This window comes from Dermacentor silvarum, chromosome 6 (genome assembly GCF_013339745.2).
Source record: "Dermacentor silvarum isolate Dsil-2018 chromosome 6, BIME_Dsil_1.4, whole genome shotgun sequence".
Classification (NCBI taxonomy): Eukaryota; Metazoa; Arthropoda; class Arachnida; order Ixodida; family Ixodidae; genus Dermacentor; species Dermacentor silvarum.
Window position 1 is genome coordinate 135,842,372 of NC_051159.1, and position 13,058 is coordinate 135,855,429.

The 13,058-nt window shown below is 44.3% G+C and overlaps 1 protein-coding gene across 1 annotated transcript in view; it reads right to left on the reverse strand.

Annotated features, from left to right (window-relative positions):
* LOC119456073 (glycine receptor subunit alphaZ1) overlaps positions 1 to 12,172 on the reverse strand; it is a 152,002-nt gene extending 139,830 nt beyond the window's left edge. Inside the window, exon 1 of the mRNA XM_037717673.2 lies at positions 11,984 to 12,172. Coding sequence (XP_037573601.1) covers positions 11,984 to 12,093 — 110 coding nt within the window. The 5' untranslated portion in view covers positions 12,094 to 12,172. The remainder of the gene's footprint in view (positions 1 to 11,983) is intronic.
* Between the last annotated feature and the right edge of the window lie 886 nt (positions 12,173 to 13,058).

Here is a 13,058-nt window from a genome sequence, read left to right on the forward strand (position 1 = left end):
ATTTCACAACTTGAAGCTTTACTATAAAGGCCTGTCCGCGAATTTTCGTTTCGAATAGAAAATACTGATTCACCTTTCTGATTCACGTTACTTGCTGGAAATTGCTAACACGTGTAGGCAATAACAAAGTTGCTGAAGCTTTACGTGAAGTTGAGCATTGAGTTCCGGATCAACTTATTTGAAGAAAAAGTCTCAACACAGTAACAGGGAGGAAGCGTAAGCCGCTCGATCTCTTTCTGCAAGCGCTGGGTGAGTACCGCCCCTTGAGGCCTTCGCTGATGCAAAAGGGTTGCCATCAGTGCAGGCCTGCTTGATTTCAGACATTCTGTATAGCTGAAAACACAGGCGCCTCGTGGCTGCATATTCTCGCCTGTATATTGTTATCCTTGCCGAAATTGCTCTAGCCACAAGAGCAACGTAAACAAGCTGCATGTTCCTGTTCACAGAAAGCTTGACTGACGAACACATTGCCCCGTGCATTTGGTTGTTTTGTTCCGGAATTTAGCTTGTGCTTTCCTTCTTGCAAGGAAAGAAGCTATATAGCTTCTGGGGACATATTTCATGCCGCTTACTTCACAACTTTCACATTTAGACTTATTTATTTTTCCAGACTTTGATATATAAGAAACAGGACAAGCCAGTTTTTTTTTTCATCATACCAGCACCGACATCATGGTGTTCCTTGTGATGCGATATCCACCATTGCCGTCCAGTGGCTAAGGCGTTCCGATGCTGGCCGTTGGTTCGATTCTTGGCAGCAAGAATCGCATTGCTAAGAAGTTGAAATTAAAAACAAAAACAAAAAGCTCGTGTGCTTAGATTCAGATGACGTTAAATAAATGCAAGGGGCCAAAACTCATGCGGAGGCCTCCACTCCTCACTGAATAAGCCACTGTGCTGTTTTGAGATGATAAACCCTAGAAACTATTTTTTCCTATTTTATACCATGCGGTAAACAATTTAGAATTTAGCACGAAGAATATGAGCATGTGAAAATGTAGAAAACGCATCGTTCTCTCTTACTACACAAATCAAGCAACGAAAATAGAATTATACATTAACAACCAGCAACAACAACAAAATCTACTCACACCTACTGATAGTCACTCCTACAAGCACTGCGCGAAAGAGTTGAAGGCTTACTGCGCATTATATTACGCCAACTATTGCAACAGTGCTTTGCATTATGGGCGAAACTAATCTTTGCAGCGAAGCTATTCATGCGAATAGAGAATCTGAAAACGATTATAGGTTTTTTTTTATCGTTTTCGTTAAAAAAAAGCCGGCAGATCCCACGCCCTGTGGGAGTCGATGTTACGCGAAGCAGAGGGCGGATAGCCTACCAAGTTAACGAAACGACCTTGAGAGCAAGAAGACGTAGGCGGCTCTTTCATGATCTACATGACACGCATGTCATGACATTCATGTCTTGAGTCCTCAGGAGTCTCTTTAGCTACACCTAAGAAACCTTAAGGTGAAAGCGTTAGTCATGCTCATGACTATGACTTCTACCAGTATCCTTTAGTGTTTTCTTCCTTTAGTACCCACGTCCGAACCCATTTCAGTGGTTTTTGAGTGTTAATCTTTTTCGCTGAGTCATTGTCATTTATGCTGAGTCATGTTTATGACTATAATTTCTACCATCGTCCTTTAGTGTTACCTTCACTTAGTGCCCACGTCCGAACCCATTCCAGTGGTTTTTGAGGGTTATATTTTTTTCGCTCAGTCATTGCCATTTATTCTCAGTCATGCTCATGACTATGACTGCTACCAGCCTCCTGTAGTGTTTCCGTTGCTAAGTACCCACGTCCGAACCCATTTCAGGGGCTTTTGAGTGTTTAAACTTTTTCGCTGGGTCATTTTCATGACCTACATGACACGCACGTCATGATATTCATGTCATGACATCTCGATTTATGTTCGTCATATACTCTTGTCATAGTATGTCAATTTTGGTACATACCAAGTTAACGAAACGACCATGAGAGCACGAAGTCGTAGGCGGCTAGATAGATAGATATGGTCAAAGTAACAAATGTTCGCCAAGAAATGCTTCGCATGTGAAAACACTAGGATAGGTCTCGAAGGAATTGAGGAATTGAATTCTGGTGTGTGACGTGCCAAAGTCACGATATGATTATGAGGCACGCGCCCCCAATGCACAGGACACGGGCATTTTTGCATTTCACTCCCATCGATTACATTTTGCAGAAATGTGCAGAATGTTAGCGCAGATTTGCAAACAAATTTGGAAGTGTGTGTCAATTCAAGGTTAAACAAACATTGCTAAACACGCGTTTCTGGCCCATTTTGACGCGTTATTCGGAACGCTTACATATCTTCCTCGTTTAGGGGGGGCCATGAACAGCGGGAAATTCATATTTGAGAAAATAGGGGCTACTATATGCGTGAAGTGTACGGAATGCTTTAAGCTGAAGTAAATGCTTTGAAAATCTTGACTGAATACGCCTCTTCAGATTTTTATGCATTATATGAAGCATGTAATTACTTTTTCCTTCACTGCACGGTGAACTAAGCGAGACACGGTGTTTATACTCCGTTGAAGTAGAAAGCATATTAGGAGTCCCTACATAATGATAATGCTTAATTTGTCCTATGGCAATGGCAGCTTTTATAAAAAATTACTTATTCAACAGTTCCATAGGTTATATTGCCGCTGTACGCAATGGTTTCCCAAAGTCCTAACATAACTGTACAGCACAAGTTCAAATTCACTTGCCCTAACACTGAGATCACCGGCACACCCGACAACCCAAGTATGCATGTGCTCACTCGCCTTTTCTTATTTATCACCTCTACTTTTTGCATTTTCTTTATATTCTCGAGCAAGGAATAAACTTGAGTCTTCTGATAGTACCACTGTCTCGTTACTACTGTTGCGGTGTTGCCGCCGCCCAGTCCAAAGATGTAACATAAGTACAAATGAAGGGAATATTAAGCGTAGTTTTTTGCGAAGCTTTTCTGTTATACGACATTTTTAGTTTACTTTTTCGGTGCCCTCGGTGAACTAAACGAAGCACCTTGTTTATGTTTTGCGAAAGAATGAGGCATGTCATGAGTAACGCGTCGGCATAGTTCAGTGGGTGTGGGCCTAAAACAGACCCTTGCGGAGCACCGGAAGTTGATCCACAAGGCAAAGAGTACTCAGCACCAACGCGAACGTAATTTAACCGAGGGGACAGGTAGTCTTTAATGAGCGTGCATAGACTGGAACAAATGCCGTAACTCAAGAGTTTATTGATAACGAGGTGACGAGGAACAACATCAAATGTTTTTGACTGGTCGAAGTATACTGTGTCTCATTATCACCGGTTAACAACAGCGAGTCCCGCAGCATCAAGGAAAGAAACAAGGTTCTTTTCCACAGACCTACCGTGAACACAAATATGTTGGCATGTACTAGTCTTATGCTTAAATGAAAACTACAGATGTAAAACTTTGCAATTTCAAACACTTTTGCAAAGGGGGAGATGTGCGACGCGGGGCGATAATTTTTGATGTCGCTCATGCTGCCACTTGTATGAACTGGCTAAACTATTGTATTCTTCCAACAAGAAGGAAAGGCACTCGTACGCAAATTAACATTAAAAATGTGCGAAAGGAGAGGAACAAGAATAGAAGAACAGTCTTTGACAAAAAAAAAACTTGGTATTCGGTCGCAAGCAAGACAACGCTTGGGTTTCAACTTAGTTAGGCAGCCACGATATCGTGTTCTGAAAAACACGGAAAGTTAAAATGGTCACTGAAACTATACTGACAGTCACCAGAGCTAGGAGCATGCGCTGTATTCAAGAAAACCGGGGAGAAATGTTGAGCGAATGCATTGGCGATGTTGTCGCGCCTTATAAGAATGCCTCGAGAAGGATGATTTATGACATTATTCTAAGCCCGCTCAGAAATGTAACCTTGCACATAGATTAAGAAGCGTTTGGGATCGCATTTTGCGCGCTCTTCGACAAACGTAGTGTACGCATCACTGTCTCTACGAATTACGCGTTTCACCTGGCTTCACAAGACAGTAAATGTTTCGTACCGCTTCGATGATTTTGTTTTCTTGAACTTGCTATCGTACTTCAGCTTTTTACGAAGTAAACTGCGTAATTCCTTACAAAACCGCACAGGATATCATGGAGGACAAACCTCATTGCAGAGAATGAAGGCTTCCGAAGCACATTTTGCCCACCATGGTTGCTTAGTGGCTATGGTGTGGGGCTGCTAAGCACGAGGTCGCGGGATCGAATGTCGGCCAGGGCGGCCGGATTTCGAGGGAGGCGGAATGCGAAGACACCCGCGTACTTAGACTTAGGTGCACCCTTTTTAAAGAACCCCAGGTGGTCCAAGTTTTTCCGGAGTCTCCCACTACGGCGTATCCTCATAATCAAATCGTGGTTTTGGCACGTAAGGCCAAATTATTGTATTTTAATTTCTATAAAGCACATTTATAGTATCAGTAAGCATGCTAGCTGCTTTGTCGGTATGATGCAAATGAGGAAAGTTTATCACGTAGCCCTGGCTTAACTACAAGCACCAGAATGATCAAACGTTTAAATATAGGAAGAAAACCGTATGAAATCATTATGCGAAGGTACATGCGTCTGATTTAAATACAGCTTTTTTTTTAATTCACTTCCTTGAAAGCGATATACGACCATTTTGCATTATGGTTTCCCGTGGCCACAGGGACCTCTATCTTATACCAAACATATATTAGGTGAAACTAAGGAGCACGGTATACGTTATATGTAGGCAAAGTTCAAATTTGGTGGGTTAATCGCGGCATTTGCAATATATTAGGCACGCGTGTTCTCCGAAGCATTAGGAGTGAGTTTTATGAGCGGCGCATGATTTAACCCGTTGCACTGGAAGAAGTACAAATGCCTCAAAAATCAAATGCAGTGAAATTGTGGGAAACGCTATGGCAAATCTATGTGCGACGTTAAATCTTTGTAGATAACATACAGCATTTGCGAAAATTGCTTAAGCAAGCGTCGGTAGTGTAAGATGGCCGCTATAAGCTATGCTTCCCAATGTCCCGATATACCTCTACTTTACACGAACTGTATATTTCGAGCAAATATGTGGACATACAGGCGTTTCATCTCTTTTTGTACCACAACGCTTAAACCACTGGAAGACCTGCCTGCTCACATGAAATCAGCGGCATCAACTCCAGCCTGGACAGACGCGGCAGAAAAAGCTCTAGTAGCAGTAAAGGTAAAACTGGCCGAAGTAACTCTTCTAATGCATCCGAAGCACGATGCTCCCACCAGTATTAGGGTGGACGCTTCTGATGTGTACTGCTGGAACAGTTCTTCAGCAGTTCAGTGATGACCATTGGAAACCCCTCATATTTTTTTCGAAGAGCTGTCTAGCCCTGTGACCCGCTACAATGTTTTCGGGCGATAGTTTCTTGCATTTTAGCCCGCCGTAAAACACTTTCGCTATTTTCTAGAGGGACGTTGTTTCCCACTGTTCCCCGACCATTAACCACTAACCTTTGCGCTGAGCAATGGAGGAATGAACAACTCGCCAAGGGAGACTAGGCAGTTCGCGTACTTTGCTGAGCTTTCCGTACAGGCTGAGCACGTCAAGGGTGCGATGAATATTCCGGCATATGCATTGAGTCACGTCGAAGGAGTGAAGACTGCACCGGTGATGCAAGAACAGCTTGCATCAGCACAGATCAGCGACGAAGAATTACAGTGCTTACGTACGAATTTGACGAGTTTGTATCTTGAAGACCTCTCCCTACCTGGCACTACCGTAACCATGACGTGCGACATGTGGACCGGCTCACTAAGACCTTTTGTACCGCTCTCACTCCAACGACTGATATTCGAACATTTTATTATTTTTCCCACACCAATTTCAAAGCAATGCAGATCACTTGTCGCCGAACGCTACGTGTGACCTGGCATGAATGTTAACCGGCGAAATTTGGCATGGGCATGTTTGCCTTGCCAGAAGAGCAATATTCAACGTCATACGAGAAGCCCGCTTCAAAAACTCCTACGGCCAAGCTACCGTTTTTTTTTTCAAAGTTCACATAAATATCATCCTACCGGCGTCCTCCCTCTAGAGCATACCGCTACCTTCGCACAATCGTTAACAGGTTCACCAGTCGACCAGAAGCTGCATGAATCAGCTATATCACAGCTGAAACCATCGCTAAAGCTTTTGTTAACACCTGGGTGTCGCGATTTGGAGTTCCCGAGGAAGTGGTTGTTGACCGAGGCAGACAATTTAAATCTGCACTGTTCCATCATCTTTCACGTCTATTAGGAATCCACCATCAGCGCACAACAGCATACCATCCACAAGAAAATGGTCTGGTGGAGCGTTTTTACAGGCAATTAAAAGCGGCGCTAATTGCCGTTGGTGGCATCGAGCACTGGATTGACACCTTACGTCTAGTACTCGTGGGCATACGAATTGTCTTTCAAGAAGACCCTCAGTGTGCTGCAGCAGAGTTATTTCATGGAATTTCAATACGACTGCCTGCTGAGTTCATCTGCCAAAAGCCTAACCAGGAAACCAAGCTCGATACTGCATCTTTTCAGAAACGCTTACAAGACGTTTTCAAGGCAATCCGTCCAGTGGCACTGCGGCACAAATCAATGCACAAGCCGTTCTTCTTCAAGGACTTACAAGCTACCACTCACGTTTTCTTCGGGCAGACGCAGTTCACCATTCTCTGTGGCCACCATACACCATCCCACACTTGGTGATCGAGCGACAAGGTAAACACTTCACATTTCGCGTGGGTGCCAGAGAAGAGAAAGTGCTAATAGACAGAATCAAGCCCGCTTTTGTCCAGACCTCCGCAGACGGTACCATCATTCCTGTTTTCACCATCCACTCCGCAGCCTGTCCGATGTGATCTAGAGCAAAAAGAAAGTGTGTACACTGGTCTTCTAATCAAGACTCCCTCTTTATATGGCGGGGGGCCTTGTCGCATGTCGCAGTGCCGATGTGCCGACGCACCGACGACGACGAAGTCCGCGAAGATTGGGCGTTTAAAAAACAAATTGACAGTGACTTCAGCATATCCCAAAGAGGACGAAGGCGAAGGCCCGCGCGCTCACGAGACATTCATTAAATTACTTGACATGCTCATTCGAATGCTTTTTTTACGTCTTATTACTTGTCTTCTCCCATCAAAGTTTGTGGATTCAAGTGCCTTAATTGACGCTACCTTAATTAACTGCAGCTTAACAGCATTAACTCACCAATAAAATAACTTCACCCTAATTAGCACCTAAGGTGTGTTCACAACCACCAAAGGTTGAGGGTGCGATTGCCTTAATTAACCCTAGATTCATAAACTCTGTCTTCATTAACTTTGCCTTAAAACATCAAAGAGTGAGGGTTCGATTGCCACTTAAGCTCGAGGGTCCGAATCCCACCGAAGGTCGTGGGTTAGAGTGCCTGAATTACCTCTACCTTAATTAACTTTGCCTTTTTTGGCATGACGAGTGGCATCACAGCCAGCTGTGGAAGAAGGCGATGACGAACGCGCGAGCCGTGGCACGAGCACGTCTCTGTGACCACGATATTTTTTGTGCCTTTCGCGTGGTCGCCGCGTTTTCGCTCTAAGACTTTGAAGTTGCATTGAACGATGAGACATATAAGGATTTCGCCTTAATAAAATAGTTGGTTGTTGCATTTCAACGTGGCAGCATCTTTATCCTGCTGCGCCACAGTGTCAAACGGTTTGGTCCTATTTGGGCAACGTCCTAAAGTATGGGATTTAATTACAAGCAACTGAAACTCTTATCGCAACTGCTTGAAAGAGACAGCTTTGCTGTATATTAGGTTCTGATTCAGTAAGGTCGAACAAGTCTGGTGTCTTTTCCTTTGTTTATCTCTGTGGTTGTTTGCTTGTCTCTTTATTTGTTTACGCTTGTGAATGAAGGGCCGGCCAATGACAAAGACCACTTGCAAACGAAACGCTTTATGGGATCGGCTTTTGATTTTCTTCAATAATATTCGCGTACGAGTTTTACCAGGCGAATTGGGCTTGCTTATTCCAATCTTATATGTAAAAAATTGAGACAAAAAATATTACGAGATGCTTCTGAAAAAGCATCAGACGGAGATGTAGGGAAGGAAACACCACAACTTGGCAATAACTGAGTTCTTGTTCAAGATGTCACTGCGGACGCTAGAAGCACTTTAGGGCCAATATTCACAAAAAGGGAATCCGCAATACTTGTTCGTAATAGGAAATTCTAGCTAATACTGACCGTGGTCATATAATTAGCGAATGTAGCTGATCATTGGGAAACAGCACTTACGAGCGCAAAATATTGTGAATAGGGACTCTGAATTGCTGTATGTTGTAGACTAAACTAGCATCTAAAACGAAGAAACGTGCTAATTTTATATGAGGAATTATTCATCATATTTCCACGAATACGTGAAACTGTGTACGTATCGGGATTTCTATGTATCTTTTTCAATCTCTAGCACCATTTCGTAGGCCATTTCAGAAGAAATTGCTAACGTTTCGCTCGCAAAAGCAACACTGATTTTAAATTGGTTCTTTTTAAGCTACAGTGGTGCCAATATTGGTTACTCGGTTTGTGAAACGATTCATTTCGTGTTTTTACTCTTATCAGCCTTCGTCATTGGCCTTTATGCCACCATGCCTCCATTATCACTGACACAGGTCACTCTACGCAATAAATAATAAAAAACAAGACTCTAAAATGAAGTAAATCATACTGAAACACGACCCTGAGCAGCAGAATTACACAGACGTTCTGCAAGTTTAATTAAGTTGATTTGATTATTACCAAACATAATTTTCAGACGAACATCTCGCCTTAATAACTTGGCCGTGTCGTGTCCCTGGCAGTTCATTGTATTTATAAGAGACATGATCTTTTCTGCTCGTAATATTAAAAGGAAAGTTATGTCACACATTTAATACCGCGGACAATAATAGCTCAAAACCGCATTCGCCAGTGCATGAGCTAGTGATCAAGTTTTAATAGCCAAAAAGACTTCCTTTTGATACTCGAATTTGAGTAGTTTTTTCTTTTATGGCACATTTTATTAGGCAAAAGTGGCAGACTTAGAAATTACTTCAACTAAACATCGCTGGTTTCTCAGCTCTTTTCTCACAAACGACATTCTCTATACTAATTTTGAGTAGGCACTTTGAGATCAAATTGATATTTGATGGTATTTGACCAGATATTATCTGATATAACAACAATGATTCAGTGCGCTGAAAAAGTCATGAATATCACGACCGTGTCGGTGTCACAGAGCACGAAGATGAGACTGTCACGCGAGTGGAATATGTTTTCACGTGTTTGACGCCTGCAGAAATGCAGCACTAGAAAAGACTTCTTTTACACAAATATGCAAACAAACAAAGTCGAGAAGGAGAAACGAAGAAGAGAAGGCAGGGAGGTTAATCACGGCTGTGTCCTATGACTACCGTCCAAGCGAGGAAAGAGAAAGTGGAAAGATAGATAGAGAGTATACCACACGAATTCACGCAGAAACTCCTCAAGGAGTATTCAATGTATGCGTAAGCATTGTTCCACTTGCCATTTGTGCCATGCAGCCTGGTGTCATTATAAATGTTATGAAACTTGATCCGACCAGTATAAATGGCAGCGCTGCGGCGACACGAACTGCTGCGGACGGCGGCGCGAGGTGAATTGATGACGCAAACAAACTACTGCAGATGGCGGCACCAGGTGCGCTGATGACGATCCGATCACTAAAAGCCGTTATCGCTCTTTGGCGCCTTACCAATCCGCGCGGAACCATTATGAGCCGTGATCAACAGTACGCCGGCGGCGGCTGCATATGACGCGGCCGCGCGGGCCCTATCCTGAAAGCTATCTGTGATGGGTGCGGACAGAGGGCGCCGACAGCTGACAGCTTCTTGTGCGCTGTGGTTTCACCGCTTAGCTCGCGTTCAAGCGAGAGGCAGCACAAAAGTCAATTTGCTCGCTGCTGCTGACCCTATCTTGACAGCGATCATCTTACGCGACGGAGGGACTGTCGGACTGACGGACGGACGGACGGATGGATGGGTTTCATTGTTGGGTAGGCATAGAAATGCACATTAAAGAGACAATGAGGTGGTTCACTCTTGTGCGAGTGTGTTCACAACCGTACAGCACTAGGCCTCCTTATTGTATTTTTATCGCATATAATGTACGCCAACTTTCATAAGCGTTCGTTTGGTCTAGTCGCGTTCATGAAACGCTACTGGCTCTTGCGGTTTTCTTCATGGAAGAGTTCTTAGGCAAATATCCCAGGATCCTTTCCTCGTACAGGGGTCTATCATTGAAGCCACTGAGACCATCTCGAAGAGCACATTGCTGCTGTGCGCGGAATGATGGGGACCAATACGGCAGGTGCTTCATTGTCTTGTCCCACGCGTAAAAATTGCATGCGGCACTGTTGGTCATTGCAATGAGGAATCAATAAGGATTCGTAAATGCGATGCCCAGCAACATGCCACACAATAAAGTTGTCTTGCGATGGGAGAGTTTGTGGCTGGTGAAGTCGCAAGTGAGGGTCGACCGAATAAAATCGGCAGTTGTTGAACCACGGTAAATTCCATGTCGAACAGTGATGTGGCGAATAAGTGACTGAAGTTGCCGGGCAGCATCCGTTTTCGTAAGTGCTATAGGCACAGCCAGATCTTGTTGATGAGCTGAGCGTGCAGCTTCATCTGCGCTATCGTTGCCGACAATTCCGCTCCGGCTCGGCAGCCATTGAAATAGCATGTCGTGTCTGTTCTCGAGTGTGTGGTGGTACTGAACGTAATAAATCACGGAGCAGCTAGTGTATGCAATAAGGTTTGACACCATCAAACTAAGTCGAGCACCCTGGGAACATTGCACACCTCAATATTTCTAATAATCTGCATCTTGCAACGTCAGAAGATACCTCAAAAACATCTGGCAGCGTTTTCTAAACAAGCAACAAATATCAGTCTTAAATCAATCAAGGTAAATAACTAAAGCGGAATAAAAACACTAGGTCCACATTGCCGCTTTTCAATGTATCTGATGGAATCCAGCATTCAGGCGGCCTTGTTAGTCCTGACTAGATATACAGCGTGTCATTCTTAAAATTTCGCAACATGGCGTGCATCGTCATACCACATACGCGGCCACCGCTCTGCAAAACGTAGGAAGCAGGTGAAAATGAAAAAGAAGTCATTTTTCTCACACACTAAAGGATAATATCGCTATTGATTATGGATGTTTTCATTTATATCCTCCTGTGTTTTTCTCTTCTCTATCCCGGCATCAGCATGAAAGAACTTTTCGTTCAAAACATTTCAGATTGCTTCGTCTACAATTAGAACAGTTATGAAACAAAAGTGGCCAAAACCCACTAAAAGCAAATCGAATAAGATGTCGAAATGACACTGAGAAGTAGTTGTCACCACTCTATTTTTTTTTGTCCTATGCACGCAGAGAAATGATTGGTAACAAAGGCGCTTTCTCAAAAGAGCTATATAATATACTGGTACTTTATGGTTATTCTCAGCTAGTTCGTGCGTGAGTTTATACGTAATCCTAAATAGAACTTGAGAATCGAATCAGCGTCAGAACGAGCATGTGGAAAAGGCGAAAGAGTCGGCTATAATTGCTATCGACAAAAATTGTCTTGCAACCCAAGAATCAGTTGGCAGGAACTATACTACACGTCGCAACTCCTTTGTTGCCCGTGTTTCCTTCTTCTACGAATTGATCCACTGGTGACTTTCAGCTACACAACAGATAAAAATAATCAAAAAAGGTGGCACTCCGCCTACTCCTACTACTTTTTTATTCAGGTAATACGTTACCAGCCTTCGAAGCGTTCACATTTCCTCCAGTGTGGAGTTACAACCTCCACTCTAGTGGCCTCGGACCCCAGTGCAAACAGCGTTTTCGAGCGCGAAAACGGCACAGAATCTCCAACGGTCACAACTCACTTGTCGATGTGGTCGACAGCCTGAGCGATCCAGGCGCTAGTCGTGGCGAATCCGACAGCGAGCAGGAGAGAGCACATCCTTCGGCCGGGAGCCACGGACGCTGAGATCATATCAGCCGCCGCGCTGGAGCCCTTGCTGTGTGCGCGCGAGACCGAGTCGGTGGAGCACTAGTTTCCCGTTGGGGCGCCGCGCGCAGGCGTCTCGTACGACCCGCGGCTCCGACTACGCGCCCCAAACACCGGCTGCGCGCTCTTCCCCGTGCAACGGAGGGAGCGTGGGTGCGGAGTGGGAGGGTAACGGAGGAAACGCCTGCGAAGAGGGTGAAAAAAAAGGGCGAAAAGCGACGGACTGTGCGCGACTAAAGCGCCGCTCTGATGCGCCGACGGTTGGAGCCACCTTGGCCGGCTGTTTACTGAGCAGCAGGCGCTTTTCGGTTATAGTCCAATTGCCACCCTTTTCCTTCTGGCTCTTCTTGTGTCTTCAAGATTTTTTTCACAAGAACCATTCAGCATGGTGGTCGCTTCGACATTAACGAAGGAGAAATCACGGTTTCCCGCCAAGTTGAAATCAATCTCAGCAAATGGCAAGCGTTAAACTTGCCCGTCCGTTCGAATCTTATTTTAATTGGAATCAACCTCCAAAAACGAAGGCCCGAACGCTTTTTTCTTTGGTTGGAAAGTCAGTCGGTGGAATAGGCGCACAAAATATTTATGCCGTTCAAGATCTTGCTCTTAATCGCAGTCTTCTCTTCTGTTTCACATACCCGACAACAAATCTTAAAATGAGACACGCGTTCCCGGAACGGCTCTGTCTCGTTAATTCTGTGCGGATTACGGCCGCTCCGATCTTCGTAAAAGAATTGGCGCTTGAAGTGTACCCTGGCGCAAAATAAACGGCTGTTACTACGCAGGGAGATAACTGAAAGAAAACTGAAAATAAGGGGCACTGAGAGACATCATAAAGGCCAGGTTCATTCCCGTTAAGCGGATCTCGAAGGTCCAATTTTCTCTCGTTCGTTGTGTTTCCCTCCTCTGTGCCGTTATTATCGTGATAACATCCCAACTGCAAGCGCAGT